General features: G+C 47.7%; 2 protein-coding genes across 2 annotated transcripts; one reads left to right on the forward strand and one right to left on the reverse strand.

The window, feature by feature from the left end:
- Positions 1-281: 281 nt before the first annotated feature.
- Positions 282-3,052, reverse strand: LOC114862538 (tetraspanin-3-like). Its single transcript, XM_029162984.3, has 8 exons — positions 2,874-3,052; positions 2,322-2,393; positions 1,848-1,955; positions 1,691-1,765; positions 1,511-1,606; positions 1,279-1,407; positions 1,053-1,136; positions 282-969 (listed from the first exon to the last, which is right to left on the reverse strand). The coding sequence occupies exons 1-8, from the start codon at positions 2,931-2,933 to the stop codon at positions 805-807; spliced, it is 789 nt and encodes a 262-aa protein (XP_029018817.1). The 5' UTR covers positions 2,934-3,052; the 3' UTR covers positions 282-804.
- Positions 3,053-5,335: 2,283 nt separating this feature from the next.
- ptprr (protein tyrosine phosphatase receptor type R) lies at positions 5,336-20,526 on the forward strand. Its single transcript, XM_029162893.3, has 16 exons — positions 5,336-5,767; positions 7,720-8,012; positions 12,151-12,264; positions 12,341-12,490; positions 13,025-13,132; positions 13,386-13,508; positions 13,597-13,724; positions 13,822-13,959; positions 15,304-15,493; positions 15,919-16,003; positions 16,434-16,513; positions 16,789-16,926; positions 17,087-17,197; positions 17,268-17,425; positions 17,507-17,620; positions 18,224-20,526. Exons 1-16 carry the CDS (start codon positions 5,656-5,658, stop codon positions 18,351-18,353), a joined length of 2,172 nt encoding a protein of 723 aa, XP_029018726.1. The 5' UTR covers positions 5,336-5,655; the 3' UTR covers positions 18,354-20,526.
- Positions 20,527-20,764: the final 238 nt, after the last annotated feature.

Below are 20,764 nucleotides of genomic sequence, written 5' to 3' on the forward strand. Positions count from 1 at the left end.
TTGATCCATTTGGAGGTTCTTGGGAGGTCGCCAAGACACTGTTGGAGCCTGCTGCACATAAAAAGGAGTGTGTGGAAGATGTACCGGGTGTCGGTTCGGCAAAAACTGAACGGTGGATAAAAAGAATCGGAGACCTTTTGGAAAATGTAATTTTTTTAAACTGTTGATGTCAGTGTTTTGTAAAAATAGAATAATTCCTAGCTTGCGCTAGAAGCTGTGACACGGTGTCCTTCTCCGTGTGCTCCTCGGTTCCTGTTTTCAAAGGGTTTAACTCAAAGAAATAAGAAGTTCAGATCAAGTTTAATGACGTACTGCGAGTCAGACCTAGATTCCGATTAGATGACATTTTAACGATTTCATGTCTTGGTTTGAAAAACAAGTTTGTACTGGAAACTGTTGAGCTGCTGTGTTTGTCCACTATCATTTTGACATGCTGGGAGTATTTGTCTATGGTCACATGACCCCTCATCAGAACAGTTTGTTATTGGAAAGCACAGTTTTCCTTTGTTTTTTTTCTCTTTAATTAACTTGAAACCACAGTTTCAGTTCGCAATATAAACATCTAAAAAGTCTGATACTGGACTTAAAGTTTACAAGAAGAAATCTTTTCAGTGCAACAATAAAAAAAATAAAAAATGGCAGCTTCTAGACTAAAGTCACATCAAACTCATACAGCTGCTGTCATCAATAACAAACCAGGCATCACTTGAAAATAATTGGAATGAATAAACCCAGTGGTATTTCAGACTGTGCGTCATGTTTATCTGTGATTTAAGGCACTTTGGGCTGCGGCTCCTCTGCGTCCTAAAAGTAGGCGGGAGGGTCCTTGCTGAGCTCCTCGTACTTTGGTGTAGCTGGTATGAAGATGGAGGGCACGTTGAACGGGAGGGGCACCTTGAACACGGGGGTGGGTGCAGTGAGCCGACTCATCTGGTGTATCATGACAGACGACAGGATCGTACCCAGCATCTGAAAGGAAACGCAGCCGGTCCCGTTACAGAGCGTAACATCCCACAACAACACTTTGGTCCAGCCCCGAGAAAAATACCTACCGCCAGCGCTGCCAGAGTGAAGATGGTGCCGATCAGGATGTCAACAATCAGCCGGAATCTCTCCATGATGAAGGGGAGGCAGGTCTGAGGTGGGACGAGAAGCAAACACTCAGGGTCCACAGACTCAATTTAAAACTAATCAGAGGTGGGTTTAACGATCCAAATCGCCAGTTCTTAAATGGGCTTGACACCCAGTTGACCTACGTGTGCTGGGTTGGGTACTGACCTTGGGGTAAACAAATAAGAGTTGTCTGTAGCTGACTGACTGGCACCTGTCCTCCGCCTCTGGGCTGCACATGCAGGACTCAGGGATATTCCTCCAGTTGTCATAGCTGAACAGGCCACAGCATTGCGCCTAAACACAGGAGTCTGGTCAAAACATCTCGACTCAAAACGTAAGGCAAGAAGAAATCAGCAAAGAGGAACAGGAACCATTTCTGCTTCCATCTGCATCTCACCTGTATCTGGATGGAGTCCATCATGCTCTTTAATTCCTCTGGTTGGTCGTCCAGAGGTACCATGGCACGCAAGTCATTTTCAATCAGTTCTTCCACCTACAACAAAGAGTTGTTTTAGCCTAAAAGTAAGCCCAGCTAGACCAAAGAGAGAAGTCCACATGTCTGAGGTTCGCATTCTACCTGGTGACGGGAAATGGCAGCAGGGATTCCATAGTTGAGCATCATCAGAGTTCCTGTCACCATGCAACCGAGGAACTGCACAGACACAGGGTGATCTGATGTTCAGCGCCAGCCTGTCCTGATCCCATGATCACAGTATAATTCTCAGGCTACTCACCAGTGACAGGCAGAGTTTGCTCTTCTTGTGAGCTCCATAGGCTCCCAGGGTGGCGATCACCATGGTACCAGTGCCTATGATGTAGAGGCCATAGATCCCAGTCCTCACCTGGAAGCAGAAAGGATCATGTTTGGATGCATTCAGGGGCTGGCGTAAGCAACGTGAATCTGACGTGAATGTTCAGAACTGGGTCTGAGCCTATTTTCCTGATGTAAATGTGGTGCGTGGAAGCACAGCCCGTTTTCGCCGACAGCTGGTCTCGATGAAGGAAACGGAGAGGAAAGGAACTAGGTGGTTGAAGATTCCAGGAGGCCTAAGTAAACGCAATTGCCTTCATGGAGAAGTTCTAAATGATAAACGGTCCGTACGTATATATATAAATATATATTTTAACAACCCTTCACTACTTCTCATTCACCTATTCACACTCACACTTACACTGATACCAGAAGCAGAATGATAGAAGATTCTTACATTGTCTCCTGCGTGGAAGTTGGTGAGGACCTGATGCACGAAGGCGAGTCCGATGATGAGCAAACCAGCGATCTGGAAGGAGAGGTCCAACAACAATCACATTAAAACTAGAACAAAAGATTGATTGATTAGACAACTACAACCACAGGGTCATTACGTTTTAACTTAACTCAAACCTGCAGTTCTATGGTGTTTGGAATCCCAAGATTTTGTCATTGTTATTTTTTCCTGTCTGATAATACAGAAAAGCTAAAATCTCATACTGTACAAAATAAACCTATAAATGTTTTTTGACAGATAGAGATACTTATTAGTTTTATTAAAACCAAGACAGAAAATAAACCAAACCCGTGAGACTCATTCGCACAAAGGCTGTCGTATGTCTAATAAAGTAAAGTTCGTCTAATATGAGGTTATTAAACTTTTATGCGTCCGTCAGTTAGTTTCTAATAGTTCAGAGCAGGACGTGATGTTGTAACAACAGCTGCTGTTCCAACTTGAACTACGCACGTTCTATCGCTGCCGCCATTTTCTAACCAGCTTCCAACTCACCGCGAATAAGACGTTGAAGGCGGTGAAGGTCCGTCTCAAGTTCTTGTTGACTTCACCCATGTTTTACAGATTGTTTTAAAAAGATAGAGAAATGAGACTGTCAACCAGCGGAGCAACGGCGAGCCGGAACAGACGCCGAGCGGCTTTAAGTCCGGGGAGGGCGGGGCGGCCTTTCCAGTAAAATCCCGCGGAGGAGGCGCCTGACGCGGAGCCCGGTGCGGCCGGTTCAGAGCCGGGGCGGCGCTCGATTCCGGGAAGGAGAGGCCTGGGACGGTTCACGGGGATCTGAGGTCACAGCGGCGTTCTCCAAAACACAACACCAGATGCGGGAAACCGGGAATCAGCCCCTTCTTGAGAAAATGCTGAAATCTCATGCCCCTCAAGCGGAACTTAAAACGCTGGTTCCCAGAGCTGCTGAATTCAGGTCCATATGGTTCTTGTCCTGAGTGAATTCTAATGTGTACAATCAAGTCACTGCTCAGGGAAAACTGACCCGTGCTAGTTTTCGTGTGGACCAACTAGTCATTTTTTATGTAAAAACGCTGTGGCCTCTACTCTGGGTAGACTTTTCTGTTGCTTTCCAGTGTAGACTTGAATTTTCTTCCCTGAGTTTAGGAGGTTTTTGTCTGATCTTGGCATTCAGCTCGTGGTCCAGGACGGGTTCTGGTCTGCTGTGGACCCCTTTCCCTCATCAGCAGGAATCACCGTGAAGGCTAGTCCGGGTCCTGGATCCTGTTGGTCCTGCTGCTTTGAGTGAGAACCTCACATCAAACAGATCAGTGATGCTCTGTAAGATGTATTTTAATGTAACGTGTGCAATGGAAACATTGTTTCTGTCTTGTCCTATACTGTTATCATACAGTTTGTGCCTTGTTATGATTAGATCGAATGTTTATATGTAGGCAGTTAGTCTCTTGTGTCTTGTCGTACATTGAGTTTTACATATTTGACATTCCTGCTGTCTGCTCTACAACTGTCTGTCTATCTGGCTTCCAACCCAAGGCCGAGGAGCTGTGTGGTTTGACCTTCATTGTTGCTGCTTCTCAGATAGCGAGACTCCAGCAATTTCTGCACATTTATAATGTCCAGTTTTCTTAAACCTTTGCTTCCACATGAGACTTCAGTTTTGTATTTTTTGCTGTTAAGGGTGTTAAACTGTGGGAAAATCACCAGATGTCGCTGCAGCAGCTGTAAATAAAACAAAAGTGTCTGTCACTTTAATTTGATGTCATTTTCAGAATATTAAATGTCAGTATGAGAAATACAAACAAACAAACTGGGAACTGCTACATTCTCACACCTGCATCGCTGGCGTCTGACTATCAGAGAGGAACCTGGCCTTGGGTTTGAGCAGAGACAACCACTGAACAATCTAGGTGTAATGTCAAAAACATAAAACAGATGTAGGACAAAACACAAGATATTAATTGCAGAACACCCCCTCACACACACACACACACACACACACACACACACACACACACACACACACACACACACACACACACACACACACCTTACAGTCTCACGGTCTGCTCTCCGACCTTATCTATCTGTCCTGATATATCCAAGAAAAAATCCAACAAGGTTTCTACTTGTATTGTGTGCCACTGTGTGTGTGTGCGTGTGTTTCTGTATCGTATTGTTTACTGCAATTTGCCTCTACTGTCGGATGAACTTATGCCATAGAGGCCTTCCTGTGTGTGCCAACACCAAGTTCCTTGTTCTGTAAAGTGCACTCTACAGGATCTGGCTTCTGATTCTGATTTCCTGCCTCCTCTCTCCTCATTTTCCCTCCTCCTCTCTCCTTTCTCCTCCTCCTCCTCCTCTCTCCTCATTCCTCCTTTTTCCTCCTCTCTCCTTCTCCCTCTTCTCTCCTCCTTCCTACCTCCTCTCTTCTACTTTTCTCTCCTCTTTCCTCCATTCTCCTCCTCTTTCCTTCTTCCTGCCTCCTCTCTCCTCCTTTTCCCTCCTCCTCTCTCCTTTCTCCTCCTCCTCCCTCCTCCTTTTTCCTCCTCTCTTCTCCTCCCTCCTTTCTTTTCCTCCTTCCTTCTTCCTGCCTCCTCTCTCATCCTCCCTCTTTTTCTATCCTCCTCCCTCTTTTCTCCTCCTCCTCCTTCCTTCTTCCTGCCTCCTCTCTCCTCCTCCCTCCTTTTCTCCTCCTCCTCCTTCCTTCTTCCTGCCTCCTCTCTCCTCCTCGCTCCTTTTCCCTCCTCCTCCTTCCTTCTTCCTCTCCCTCCTTTTCCCTCCCCCCCATTTCTCCTTCTCCTCTCCCCTCCTCCCTCCTCCTCCCTCCTTTCTCCTCCCCCTCTCTCCTCTTTCCTCCTTTTCCCTCCTCTTCCTTCCTTCTTCCTGCCTCCTCTTTCCTCCTCCCTCCTTTTCCCTCCTCCTCCTTCCTTCTTCCTGCCTCCTCTCTCCTCCTTTTCCCTCCTCCTCCCTCATTTCTCCTTCTTCCTGCCTCCTCTCTCCTCCTCTCTCCTTTCTCCTCCTCCTCCTTCCTTCTTCCTGCCTCCTCTCTCCTCCTCCCTCCCTCCTTTCTCCTCCTACTCTCTCCTCCTCTCTCCTCCTCCCCCCTCTCGCCTCCTCCTGCTTCTCCACCTGAAGCGGTCTCTCCCATCCGTGCTCTCTGCACCTCAGATGGAAGAAGCCTGCGCTCCTGTCCGGACGAGCGGCTGTTCCTCCCGCAGACGAGCCGCCGTAGGACACCGCAGGGCGGGGAAGCAGCGTCTGCTCCGTCCTGCTGCTGCATGGTAGACACGGGGAGACGCCGCCGCTGCTGTTGATGCTTAATTACAGCACCGAGAAGCTGCAGCCGAACATGAGGCTCCGACCGGGAGGCTTTCGCCCCGCATGCCTGCTCCTGTGTCTGATATGGACGCAGCTGCGGACGGCAGGTAAGAGACCGAGCGCTACGGGCTTCGTCGTGCTGGTAACGGAAACAAACCGTCTGCAGAGACGATACAAGCGATCAATGAGTGATTAACACGATGCAGAACGGAAACGCCGGAAACAAGAATATGATACGATATGAATCCTTAAACGTAACATTTGTGCTTCTGGATATCATGGGGACAAACCCACAGTGGGAGGCCTTCACCCTAAAATAGCCCGTGGTGAAGTCAACCTGCTTTTATTATTAATAAATAAATAATAAATGATTTACTCCGTGAACGTTTCGCTGCCTAAATCTCCTAAGGAAAATCACGTGGAGCAAACAAAATCTGCATGTTTTCATTTAGACACAGAACAATTAATCCTAATGTTCCTCTTCATTAACTGATAAACGTTTAGTCTTGTCTGAGCAGAATAAATCCACTGACGGGAAGAGCTGGAGGAAGAGGAGGAGATTAAACAGACAGATATTTACTAGTTTGTGATACTGTCAGATGATTTGACTAATTACTCGCTGTCTCTGGCCACATTGATGGCATCCAGATGACTTATCAGTGCTCCACTCTGCCGAAGTGTGTTTGCTGCCAGTTGAATGTTCTGTGAATAAATGCAAACCAACTTCAGTTCTGGATCAGGACTCTGAGTGTAAAATGTACTGTAGCTGCTGGAACACAAGATGCTTTTAAACCATGCAGCGCCACACAAACCTAAGTAGTTCTGAAACTGAGGGTCCACAGCAGACCGTGTACTAAACAAGCTTCTTCTACAGCAGCACCAGTGGCGGCTGTAACCTAAATGATTGAGTCACAGCTGAGTCTGAGCCAAGCCAAGAAAAGTTCTATAAAATAATACAAATCAATAGTCTGGTTGATGGAGCACTCGCTCCACACTTACTGGGTCAGGCCTCTGATGCAGCCTGTAATTGGCTGCCGGCTCCCGTCCAGTCAGAGCTGGGCTCTGCTCAGCATCATGCCTAGCAACCAGGACGCTGTCGCTAGGGAGAACAGAAGATGGAGAGAGGTGGCGGAGAAGCCCTTCCTCCATAAACTTCATATCAGTGGCTCACATTGAGATGATAGCAGCCCAAATGAGTTAAGGTTCTGCAGACCTGAACATTTTAGGTTCCTGTTCCAGTCGAGCTAAAGGCTGAAGGTTTTTCAGTTTATAGACCTGAGTACTGGCAAAAGCTGCTGACTTCCCTGAAAGCACAGAGGATTTGAGCGATCAGAGTGGTGAGGGGAATCAGCGTCTCTCCTCTCTTGGTGTTTCCTGTCTGCTTCCTGGCGCAGTGCATCCAGACAGCAGTCAGACGATGCTGTCGCGGGTTTTCATCCTTATTGTTGCTGAGGGTTTTCTGCGTGAATGAGCAGCCTGTCAGCTCAGACCGTAGCTGCTGGAAAGCAGCGCAGCACATCCAGCACCTTTGTACATCTGCAGAAGTTCATGATTATAGTCTGATAACATGAGTAGCATATTTTTTCTATATTTAGAAGAGCTCAACACAGCAAGGAGCACATTATTATCGATCGAGTGTCTGGTTCAAACATCTGTGCATCCAACAGGCAGACTGGGCTCACTGATACGTTCTGAGGTTCTAGAATGAACTGCATGAACTGGATGCTGCTTGGGGGATGGAGGGTGCTTCACTCAGATGTATTTTTGTTCAAGTATAAATGATTACTGAGATGAATTATGCAGCGTTCACATTCTGTATGCTTGAGTGAGTTTGTCTGGTGTCAAACTGACGGAAGCCTCGTCCCAAGAGGTTCTGACAAGTTCTGACAACAGATGATTTGGTTTAGACAAAGATGCATTACAGTAGTTAAACCCTCCATTCTATAGTCTTTTAATGTGAGTTCTCAGACCTATGGTTTAAAGTTAACACCAAGATAATATGAGGTCACTTGTTTAAAAAACTGAACTAACTTCCTTTATTCCCTATTCCTCTCCTCAGAATCGTCATCCGGTGATCGAGAGCTGCGCCTCCTTTCTTCTAGTCGGACTAGTCGTCTCCCTCCATCTTTGTACCCGCGGCACCATGTGTCCGAGTCCCACCCCCACCACCTTCACCCCCACCATCACCGTGCGCTCCCCGCCCGCTTGGCCAAAGTGATGCCGGCTGCTCTCCTGGGGTTCCGGTTCCGTCAGGAGCCTGGTGGTGAGCGCTCGGTCAACTTGTTGGCACAACCACGCCATGAGGTGCAGCCAGAGCACGCGGTGGTGTCTGCACGGCATCTGGTTACCGTGGTGAGTAATCTGTGCTCTGATTGGCTGCACAAGAAACATGATATTAGCTTAATATTTAGAAAACCACATCAGTGCAGCTCCGTGAAGGTGATGATATAAAAATATACAATACCTAAAGTACAAAATCAAGAGATCAGACGATGAGTATGTGAATGACTATCTGCAAAGAAATGTACCTGATAATTAGGCTTCACAGCTTCTGAAGCACCAGTGATACTTGGTGGTGCTGTTCACCATCTAAAAAGAACAACTGCATTTGTTCTTGTGACCTTTTAGAAGACTTGTTTTCACAATACACACATTTTAAAGCCCAAAAGTTTCACAATTATTAAAGCTGGGTAATATTAAATATCACTGGGTTGATAAAGGTAAATCTAAAATATCTTATCTTAATATTTTATACAAAATGAGATGCAATAAGCCTTACATTGACATTCAGCTAACCAGGTTAGGAATTGATGGAATGGCTCTGAATCTGCATCCCTGCGTCCCCATCCAGCCTCCTTCATGTGGTGAGGGTCTCTGCTCCCTCACAAAGATTTTGTCCTTTTCATACTGATGATCAGAGCTCACAGAAAACACTAAGTGGCTGAGAAGCCATCCTCAGCTCTAGAGGAGAGATGCTGCACTCTGTGTTGCCATGGAAACACTAATCATGAGTGTGCGAGACCCACTTACCTACACAATGGGTGGTTGCATAACTCTGAACAGCAGCGACCTTCAGAGTGACATTGAGCCAGACAAAGAGAGACAGGTATGGACTGGCTGATAATGAGGGAGACGGTAGACGTGCACGGATGGATGGCAGCTTCACACTGGCCTTCTGTGGGATTCACATCAGCTTAAAGCCTTTCACAATCCTGGATGCTGTCCTGCTGCACTGTGGTTTTTAATCAGACGAGGATGGTCACAGATGAAAAAAAGAACCAAAGATGTGCTTGGTTCCGCTGCTCAGGAAAATCCAACCAAAAAATGTTATGACCTTTTTACATGTAAAGTTTGAGCAGCAGATACTCAGACAGTATTTAATATGAAGCTGGACCAAACAGTCTGATTCACAGTATTTTTAGGAGATTAGTAGTCACATGGTGATTAATTCAGCAGCATATCTATATGTGCAGGCGTCCAGCACTCCCACAGTCAGAGGTGTCATCACCACAGATGCATTGTGGGAGTTTAGACAATCTGCAGGAACCTCTGGTGGAAGTTGCTTGACAGATGGGAACAGCAGGCGGCTCTCTGCAGTCCCTCTGTCAGTCTGGTTCAGTCGGGTCCGTTGGTCCATCCGGTCAGTCTGCTCCTGGCGAATCAATATGAGCCCAATATCTAAATTGATACCCAGACTCAGAAAAATATACTAAACCGTTAAGGAAATGTCTAAGGAGAAGCTGAGGCATCAGTCAGGCTGCTTTCATCTTTTCTACCGCCTCATGGATTAACAGTGTGAAGTAAGTAAGAGAAGGGACACGTTTAATTAAAGCAGTTTATTTTTGGCCCACTCCTTCCTCCGAGGCCTCTACTTGCTTCTATCAATGAGAAGCTGCTGCCTTGTGTCACCCTGCTCTGGTTAATAGACTTACTGCATGTTGGGATGGAGACGAAGTATTTTACTGGCCTTGAAGTGATGAACACAGGCTTAAAACCAGCAGCATGGTCATCAGGACGACGCTGCTCCTGTCTTAACTCAATGCTTAACATAATAATAATAATACTGATCCCACATTTTTACCCACCCGGGAGCTAGTGCGTGTCTTACTCAAGGACACACTTGGTGCGCTGGTCGGCTTTGAACCTGGGACCTTGTGCTTCCCAAACCAACGCTCGAATTCATTTCCTGTGATAATTCATTTCCTGTGATAATTCATTTTCTGTTGTCACCCTGATGTGTGCCTTATTGTTTGTGGTTTAGGGTTGTACATACACTTTCCTGTCGACTGTTTTCACGCCTTCGCTCTGTCTTACCTTCACGTAAAGAGGAAGACAGCAGGTCTAACAGCAGGTTCAATGGATGAGTCAATTGTTTGGTGACATTGTTCAGTAAAAGAAGATTTAATGTCCAGTCACAGCTGCTCTTCTCTGAACCGGAGCCTTTTTTCCTCAAAGAAAACAACCCAAGCATGAATAATCTAACCCGAGTCGCCCCCCACTCATTCTGCCGTGTGTGATTCCATTGAGTCGCTCGCTCGCTGCACGTGCTGCTCACGTTTTCCCCGTCAGCGATCTGAAGCTGCACGAGTATCACGCTGCAGAACACGACTCTGATTCATGCAAGTATAGATTATTCCGCGCTCGGCTCCAAAGGGTCCTGTCAGTAAAAACCTCGGCCCATTTGAATTCATGCTATGCAGGGATGCCGTGTTTGTAACATGCAGACGGGTTCCTGGTGTATTGTTGGTAACGCAGCTCGGAACCATGTTAAAGCCTGATGTTTATGTTTGCGGTCCTCTTTGTGGCGCTGCGCCCCCGTCCCTCCGCCCTCTGCTTCCCTCCATCTGCCCCGAGGGTTATCGCCTAATTAGAGGCTATTACTGTGTGTGGGGACCAGGAATAGCCTGTGATCCTGACAGGAAGAGCAGCCGTGTAATGGCATTACCTGGACGGCAGCCAGTCAGGTGGCAGGTGGAGCCAATCAGAGATCAGGAAGTGGAGCCAACCGTCCTGAGCCAGAGCTGTGGACAGAGGGGATGAGCCGAGGCTCCCTGAGTGCGTGGTAAGGTTGTCGGTTTGGTTCCTGCCTGGTAAATGCTGTAGTTTCCCTGTTTGTACGTCTGTTGTGTGTCTGTTTGCTGCTCTGTTTGGTTGTTGTGTAGGACTGTTTGTCAAAGACCTGGGCACAAAGCTGCAACGTCGTCCAAGAATCTTTAACATTATTTGCCCAAGTTCACAAATAATTTATCTTTTAAAAAGATAATGTCATAGATGAACTAATTATTGATCTAATGAGTTTAGTGCAGGTTAAATGTGAACCGCTGAGCTGATTGATTGAATTCGAAAGTTCACTGGATTTAATCAGACACGTAAAATGGAGCTTTTTATGTTGTTTGTTCCAAATGGGACAGTTTCACAATTCTCAGACTTGTAACGATGAATTGATGCATATGTTTTTAGTCTGTGTTTTGGTTCATGTGGTTCTTTGGCTTCAGCAGAAGAGACAGATAATCACATCAGCTGAGTGTGTGTTCTGATATTACATTAAGTGGCACCAGAACACGTTGCTGTTTTAGCAAACAGCCTCCCACACACACACACACACACACACACACACACACACACACACACACACACACACACACACACACACACACACACACACACTTTGGCGTGGTGTTAGAGCTGCTGCAGTCGGTGATTTGAAGCTGATGGACGGAGATCTGAGGTCAGACCTAACGTTATTCTTCTATAATGACAGGATAAATTCTCTGCATTTTAGATATACGGGTTTAGTTTCATTTGCTGATTGCTCTTTTAGGTTTTGTCTTAGGTCCTTATATCATTTCAAACGCCGCTGTACTAACACATTGATGATATTCAGTGAATGGCGTTATGACACCCGTCTCCAGTCGGGTCGACATCGACCTTTAGTTGTGAACAACAATGAGAAGACCTTATTTCTGTCTCAGCTTAGTTGTCAGTGCTTTAGTTGGTTCAACAGTCCTGCCCCTGGTCCCGTCTGGTCCAGAGTTCTTCAGTTCTTTAGTGGGGATTTTGGACTCGTCTAACCGTCTAGTATGTGAAGAGACCACAGACTGAGCCAAACATGTTTGCAGTCACAGACGTGAGTCATTAGTGTGTGAGCGCCTTTCACCTGTCTCCACTGTCAGTTTTGCTGCAGTGGAGCCAAACAAAGAGGCAGATGTGTTTGAGGAGAGCTGGGGACGAGGAGGCGTGGGCTGTGGGGTTCGATCTGTTTAATGATGACGCTGCCTTTTCTAACATTCCTCCAGGGCTGTGATGTTTCCTGGAGTCGGTGCCTGAGATGTAGCTGCAGCTGTACCTTCATTGACACTACATGACACTTTCCACTCTAGTTGCTGTAAAAGCCCCGGTCTCATGGGACTGAGTGGTGATGCCGAGGTCGATCTGTACGGGTCACGCGGTGCAGTAGAAACACAACTTACCGTGGTTTCCACTCTCTCAGTACCTGGCCGTGGATGTGCGGAGGCTCAACAGCAGTCTTCTTCGATGGTTTCGGGAAGGGGTGGCGGCAGCGCTGGCTGTTCCTGCTGGACATGTTCACATCAACCGGCTGAATGTAAGACGCACACATTTCAGTGTCACGCTCTAGCTGCTGACGGTTCACGCGACTGACTGTGGGCCTTGCCTTGCAGGAGAAAGAGAACGGCATCGAGCTGTTCGTGTCCTCTGATAGGCTGGGGATCTCAGAGCCCCGCCTCGCCGAGGAGGTGATCCAATCGCTGAACGTCAGAGTCCTCCATCGACATCTGGGACACTTCGGCATCACTGAGGTCTCCACCGAGGTGCGTTTAAAGCTGCCTTTTGCTCCTGCGTCTCCTAGGTAACCACGGCTCGATGGGCAGCCTCATTAGTCCCGATGAGACGGAGGATGAACGCTTGGATTATTACAGAGCAAAGTGGTGCTTCTAACGTTAAATGGGAGCATTAAAATCCCATTGATCAGCCTGTAGATGAACAGAGCAGCTTTAAATAGGGTATTAATATTAATGCTCAAACCAGCGGTGGGAGATGTGACAGCTCTGCTGGTATTACCACAGTGGTTAGAGGCTTCCTGCAAGTCTTCAGCTTCTCTGTCTGCGCACGAGTGGTTTAAACATTCAGATATTTAGCATTTTGCCTGTTGCTTTTTCCATTAACCTTAGTCCAGACCTTCATCATCCAGAGTCAGGATCCTCATCCAGCACCCAACCACGTTGTGGTTTTGGTTCCCACTGATTAGCGTCCTCTTCTTTCTGCAGCACGCGTTCACTGTTACATTGCAGTGGAGCGTCCGCAGGCCACAGCCCACGTTAACCATGTGTCGTTTGTGTGTACAGAAGAACGTGCTGCAGGGTGAGCAGAGGGATCACGTGTGGAACAGAGAAGGGTTTTACGCTGTCGTCCTCTTCTTCACCGTCTTCGTCATCATCATCACCTGCTTGATGGTAAAATTCAATGCGCTTCTTACCAGCAGTTGTACATTTAGAGAGACATTTGCAGTGTGCCATTTGATCCACAAGGGGGCGCTCTGCTTCACAGAAAATACGAAGCAGCTCAGAGATAAAAGTTTTAACTAATTACTGAGCCTTTTAGAAGAACTGTGGAAACCAAAGCTGCTCAAGCGACCAGTTAACAAACCCAGCGTGAGCTAAAGCAGTGGTGAGCTGAGAAACAGTCATGTTTCTGCCTCCTCTCCAGGTTTTGTATCGACTGAAGGAGAAGGTTCAGGTTTCTAACAGACAACTGAAAGGTCCTTCACTTGACCTCCACCTGACCCTTACCCTCCCTCCAGACTCTGCCCAGAGGTCAAAGGGCAACAAGGTCAGCACCTGAGCTTGTGGAGCGCCTGCATAGAAATCAGCCCTAAAACGACTACAGCGACTCGTTAACGTGTCATTTTGTTCTTCAGGTAGTGACGTCAAGTGACGGAAGCATGGTCCAGGCTGAGCTCCCGCCAACTGTAGCCACGCCCATTCCCCAGCAGCAGCCAATCGCAGCCTGCCGCCGCCTCACGCCACCTGTTGCCCCTTTGCCGCGGTAATAACGGGGTTCTTTAGACATGCTGCTGATTCCCAGTGGACATTGCTGTGAACTTGATCCTCGCCTCATGAACTAACGTGATTTCTTTCCACAGCCCTGCTCCCGGCCACGTCCTCGTTGTCAACTGTAACGGTCACCCCCCCGTCACCAGTATCGCCCCACTGTCAGCCAACGAGCTGAAGCCCTGCCCCTCGCCCTTCAGGATGAAACCTGCAGCAGGTCTCCAAGAAAGGTATGTTAGGCTCCCTCCAGCATGCATCCCTGCTAGGGAGCAGTACCTGAGGGTGTGTGGTATAGATGGAGGTTCTAACCACCAAATATCCCGTTATGCTTTGCTTCAGTGCAGTTAGCATCACCTGACTGGCTGCAAAGCCAATAATCTCCACCGGCTTTGAGGGAACGGTTACACAACAATCAGAACCAAGTGTTCGTTTGATAAAAAGTCTGTGTAGTTGAACTCACACTCAGGAGAACATTGGACTCATTGGGGATCGTGGCTATTGAAGTGCTCCAGGCCTCACATTCCATAATACTGACTATCAAAGGTATGTACGCACCCTCAGGCTGTGTTCACATGAAGGGCGGCATCTCCATGGACACGTTTCCTCTGATACAGTGAAGAGAAACACAGCGCATCCCTCCTGATCCTCCTGGTTTTCCATGTTTGCATATTTAAGTGAAACGAGTCCCAGCAGTCACGGATTACTGTACATTGTCTGTAGATCGGAGGAACACGCGGGGTTAACCTCAGCGCTGTCATCCCTGGGACAGACTGGCCTGACTGAACACATCAGTCAGTTTGAACGAGACTAAACTTCTGTCAGAACAGAACCAGTTCCTGAAGATATTATGCAAAAAAAATGATTTCTTTCACGCCAAAAGGGAAACAATGTAGGAGGAGGCTGATTAAAGGAAGCACCAAGAAGGAACTGTTGATCTTCTGAGGGTGTTGGAGACGTGGAAACGCAGCCGTCAACTACAAGCCCTCAGGTCGTGCTCCCCTTCATCCCTCGCAGCTCGTATCTCTAGCGCTCAGCGCTTCCACAGACTCTGACCCCGGAGGCCATTTTGTTCTGCTCCGCGCTCAGAGTGTGGAGAACATGGTGTGTTTCTGAAGGTAGGACGAGGAAGGAAGATTCCAGACGGTGGGTGAGAGCAGGATGTTTTTCTTGGTGTCCGTCTGTGTGTGTGTGAGCGTTGTCCACTCTGGACGGCTGCCAATCAGCAATCAGACGAGTAGGAAGAAACAGCGTCCCTGAGAGGAAACGGCAGACACGTAGCCAGACGCTCCACCCACGCGGAGGACCCTTCATCTCCTCCTGATTGTGGGCTTCTGTCCTCACCTACCAAAACTAATGCACCACAAATATGTTGAGTTGTGCCAGTGTTAGAATCTATTGTCGGGTAACTGTGTTTGCTGCCTCATCCCTGGTGGTTCGAGTCTCCATCCTTTACCTCCCACTTATCAACCCTGGTTGGTGAGCGCAGCGCTGTCAGGCCTGAGCGTGTTACAGTAGCTGATATAAAGTAGAGCAGCTCGTGTGTGGTTGACCCTGTATCCTGTGCTTCCCTGCAGACGCGGCTCTAACGTGTCTCTGGTGCTGGACATGTCGGCCCTCGGCTCGGTGGAGCCGCTCAGCGCCGCGGTGGTGTCGCCCAGAGAGGCGGCAGCCAGGGAGTACCTGCTGTCCGCCGGCCGCCCGCTGACGAGGCAGCAGCTACGAGACGCCGTCAGCAACGCGCACAGGCTGCAGGCCGAGTTCGCTGTGAGTAGACGAGACCAGAGGATCTGGTTTGAGCGATGCCCACCCATGTGGGATGAGACCCACAGGACGTGTCCTCCAGTGGAACAGAAGCTGGTGGTCACACTGGTCTTTAATGTTGCCTGGAGCGAGTGGGGCTGGATTATACTACTTTATCTTGTCCAGATGTTCTGTCTCCTCCAACCGCTCTAATGCTTGATGATCTAAACGTTCCTGATGTAATGCTCCATTATTCGGGGATGTCTCCTCTTAGAACATGGTTTAGGCTTGTTCCTACCACAGCGTGACAGGACAGAGATAATCACGGGAACAGGGATAATCCAACCCTTTTACCTCTTTGTAGACTTTATTATTCCCTGGCTATGCAATGTACCATATAAATAAAGCTGGACTTGCCTTAATGTTCAAATTATTTTGTGTGATCTCAGGAAATTCCTATGAATTTCGTTGATCCCAAGGAGCTGGACATCCCAAACCATGGACCCAAGAACAGATACAAGACCATACTGCCCAGTAAGTTTCTGATTTTTTATTGCCTGTTGAACCAGGAAGCTGTTTTATTATCAGGGAGGGGTCAAAGGTCAACAAGTCCGAGGAGCACTATTAGCACTACCTCCCACTTCCCTGAACACACAAACACCTACTGGAACAATACGTTGTCCTCAGAGCACAGTTTGTTCTCACACTAGCAGCGACCACTGAGGCTGATTAGCACATTATGTAACAATGATTTGGGTTTTAGTTGTGCACTGGTGTTTTGGAGGGGGGGGGTTATCAGTGTAGCGCTCAGCGGGGGGACTTCCTGCGTTTGTTCAGCCAATTAAGGATAAGGAATGTCCACCTAGAGCTGCTGTCAAGCAGGCTTCTCATGTGCTCTAACATCTGCTGCTTGTTATAAAGATAAAAATCCAAGATTGTTTCATTCTGCCTCTTTGCGTCCTAGACCCTCACTCCAGAGTGATCCTAAAGTCGAAGAGCTGCAACGACCTGCTCAGCTCCTACATCAACGCCAACTACATACGGGTATGAGATCAGATTCTCTGATAGACAGATTCATATCTGCTTTTGGCCAAACTCTGGTTTTCTTGAAGTCTTCTGTGGAATGTCCTTTGTTTTCCCAGTCACTCACACACAAACAGTGAAAGTCTCTGTTACAGAAGACTGTAATGTCGCGCTCAGACTCTGACACAATAGAGTTTCTTCCTGACAGGAAACTCCACTGAGAATTGCTTTGAGTACTGTGTGCTGTGTACTGTATGCAGTCAGATCGGAGCTGATGACCACCTGCATGTTTCCAGGGTTACCTCGGCCATGAAAAGGCTTTCATCGCCACCCAGGGTCCCATGGTGAACACCGTTAACGACTTCTGGCAGATGGCCTGGCAGGAGGAGTCACCGGTCATCGTCATGATCACCAAACTGAAGGAGAAGAACGAGGTGAAGGACCAAAACACACGATTTAAGATGTGGGGCATTAGAGAGATAGGAAACGGTTTGGTGCCCAGTTCTAGCAAGTATGATCAAATCAAAGCTGTGTGTTTAATTGACACTACTGTAAAAACATGGTTGAAGCTGATGCGGGTCTGTGTCCCTGTAGAAGTGTGTCCTGTACTGGCCAGAGAAGAGGGGCATCTATGGGAAGGTTGAAGTGCTGGTCAACAGCGTGAGAGAGTGTGACCACTACACCACCCGCAGCCTCACGTTAAAGGTACCGGCTCTGCTCCTGACCCACTGCAGGTACTGTATGTGGGCTCACGGGCTTCTTCCTGTGTGTGCAGTGTGGAAACCAAACCCACCTGCTGCAGCATTACTGGTACACGTCATGGCCCGACCACAAGACCCCCGACTCTGCCATGCCCCTGCTGCAGCTGATGGCCGACGTGGAGGCCGACAGGCAAACGGCTGCTGCTGCGGGTCCAGTCATTGTCCACTGCAGGTGCTGAGAAGGAAATGAGACTTTTCTGTTCCCACTAAAGGCACATGATGAGTCTGTGTTGTGACCGTCCTCTCCCTGCAGCGCCGGGATCGGCCGCACCGGCTGCTTCATCGCCACCACAATAGGCTGTCGGCAGCTGCAGCTGGAGGGATCGGTGGATGTGCTGAGCATCACCTGCCGGCTGCGAGCCGACAGGTAACGCACACGGAAACCTGGGAACCTGTCTGTCTGTCTGTCTGTCTGTCTGTCTGTCTGTCTGTCTGTCTGTCTGTCTGTCTGCCTGCCTGCCTGCCTGCCTGCCTGTCTGTCTGTCTGTCTGTCTGTCTGTCTGTCTGTCTGTCTGTCTTTCTAATGGTGTCTGTCTGTCTGTCTGTCTGTCTGTCTGTCTGTCTGTCTGTCTGTCTGTCTGTCTGTCTGTCTTTCTTTCTAATGGTGTCTGTCTGTCTGTCTGTCTGTCTGTCTGTCTGTCTGTCTGTCCGTCTTTCTAATGGCGTCTGTCTGTCTGTCTGTCTGTCTGTCTGTCTGTCTGTCTGTCTGTCCGTCCGTCCATCTTTCTAATGGCGTCTGTCTGTCTGTCTGTCTGTCTGTCTGTCTGTCTGTCTGTCTGTCTGTCTGTCTGTCTGTCTGTCTGTCTGTCTGTCTTTCTAATGGTGTCTGTCTGTCTGTCTGTCCGTCTGTCTGTCCGTCTGTCTGTCTTTCTAATGGTGTCTGTCTGTCTGTCTGTCTGTCTGTCTGTCTGTCTGTCTGTCTATCTGTCTGTCTGTCTGTCTGTCTAATGACCCGTCTGTCTGCGTGCAGGGGTGGTATGATCCAGACGTGGGAGCAGTACGAGTTCGTCCATCACGCCTTGAGCCTGTACGAGGCCCGACTCTCTGCACAAACGGACAATGAGCAGATTCCACAGCAGCGCGTCGCTTACGCCAGCTGAAGGTTTGCGACTCTCATTGACCAGCGGAGAAAAGGTAAAGCTTCTGGAACGGAATGTATCTCCTCTTCTACCTAGTTTCTTCTTCAGCTGAGAGCTGCTCACGTCGCCTCTGCTAACTGTTTTCTGTTCTGATTGAATTGGATGATGAATTGCAAACTGTTTCAGTGTCTCCTAGCTTTTTAAAGCTTTAGTTGGAAATGACTGTTATCTGGCTGCACCTCGGGTTCAGCTGCTCAGCCACTGCCTTCCTCAGCTCTCTGCCTGCTACAAACACAATAAATAATGAACACGTGCAGAACATGAACATCTGTGTTTTCAGAAGAAGCTTCCTCCACAGAGGACCGTCTCTATTGAACTCATTTCATCAGACTAACATTCGTTCTCCTGGTGACTCGTGGAGGGCTGAGGTCACACGTGAGGCTCTAGACACACACATTCAGAAAGCTCATGAACCCTGCTGAGCGCCAGCAGCTCAGTAACGTATAACATGTAACACGTGTGTAACTACACACATGGCAATTAATGGATGCTCACCTGTGAACTCAAGCAATATTCAATTAAACCATCCACTATAAACAGTCATATCCAGGCTGAAGGTTTTCCCCATGTGAACGTGCTTTGTGTGAAAAAACTGTGGTGATTATTGCGATCATGTTAAAACTCGGTAATAACAGGTGTGTTTACGTTAAAACTAGAGGCCAAATCAATGAGGAGAAACGGAGGCTCAGCGCTGGCATTGCACTACGTGAACACTTTATAGTCTGGTAGAGTAGAAACCCTTGTTGTTGCTTTATACCAAAAATGTGAAATGATGATCATCTCATTACTATGCTGTTGTAACTGATGGTTTCCAGTGACTGTGTTATTTTGGTGTAGCAGAGTAATAATACCTTTATTTTTATACTGTTTTTTACTTTACTACTTGTGTTTAGCAGCCAACACATGAAGGCTTGTTACGCTGTTCACCCGGACAGTCGGGCAGTGGCTGATGGGATCCACGTCTCTGTGGATGAGTGGGCAGAGGAGAGGAATAGTGCAATACACAGCCAAGCTGGAACACACATGTAAAGGTTGTGTTTTATCTGGGCCTCATCTTGAAGCAGTAAAGGTGATGCTCCTGCACCTTCACTGTCCCTTATGGTGCAATAATCTATAGTCGTTCCTTCCTGTCCAGACCTTCTGGGGTAACAGTGTACAAACCTCAGCGTCCCTGAATTTCAACAGTATCAACTGTCTTGAAAGTGCTGAGGTGCTTTTGGTTGTGACCCGTGTTTAGAGAGCTGAGGTTTCTACTATGATAACAATGAGGAACATTCCATGTGTGGATGACAGCGTTGTACAGGAAATGTCAAAGTGCTATTAAAGCCGGTGTGGGCAGTTCCCCCCTCATCTACAGAGACGGACGTCGACACTGAATGAAGATGACGTCCATGTACTGATCCAATGGACTGGTTGTGATGCCATCAGAACCATCACTGACCCACACTGGACCTCAGACTCTGAAATGACTGAAGGACGACAGAGGAAACTTCCAGCCGCTGGCGCCACAGTGGGGTCCACGCAGGCTGCCTCTGGCCTGCTACTGACAGAGTACTGATGGAGTACTGACATGGTACTGACGTACTGTGTGTACTTACAGACTGTGTATGTACAGCAGCTGGTTCATGTCCCGTACGGTTTGTTGTTCACCTTTGCTGGAGTTTAAAGGGACCAAACGTTTTAATCGTTTCATCTTATGAAACATAATTCTCCTTAAAGGTCACGTTCTGCGTTTCCTCCTATTGTTTCTAGGTCATTTGTCTATTAAATAGCTAAACGCCTTTAAATGTCTTGTTCTGTTTATCTAAAAGGTTCCTGATGGTCCAAATGATAACGTCTTAATTTAGACTTTGGTGAAAGATATAACATATTTTAAACAGAAAAGCATCTGAATTAAATCTCTGTTTATTTATTTATTATGCTTTTTAAATATTAAATGCTTTGTAAAACAAAACTATGGCCCCGATACAGAAATCGTCCCTTTAAACTCCAGTTCAGAGGCCGATAGTTAATGTACAGTATGTTCCCAATCAACTTGTTTGAATGTTAATATAGCCAGAACATTAGTGCTGTAATAATCAACATACGCTGTGTACTGCTGTAACGTGAACATAAAGATTGGACGGACAGACGACCTGTGGCTTCTGTGGTCTTTGAATGCATCACTGGGAGTGTGATATGATGGCAGAGGAAGGAAGGAGCAGGGTGTGGAGGACTAAAAGCAGCGCAGACCATCTGAACAAAAGCACTTTGACCTTTGACCCGTAGAGCTGCAGCTCGGTTCGTCCAGAGCTGACGCTGCGATGCTTCGTACATGCAGTAGACTTGGCTGAAGCCAAGAACGAAGCCAGCTCTGTGCTGCAGACACGCTT

Source organism: Betta splendens, chromosome 9 (genome assembly GCF_900634795.4).
Source record: "Betta splendens chromosome 9, fBetSpl5.4, whole genome shotgun sequence".
Classification (NCBI taxonomy): domain Eukaryota; kingdom Metazoa; phylum Chordata; class Actinopteri; order Anabantiformes; family Osphronemidae; genus Betta; species Betta splendens.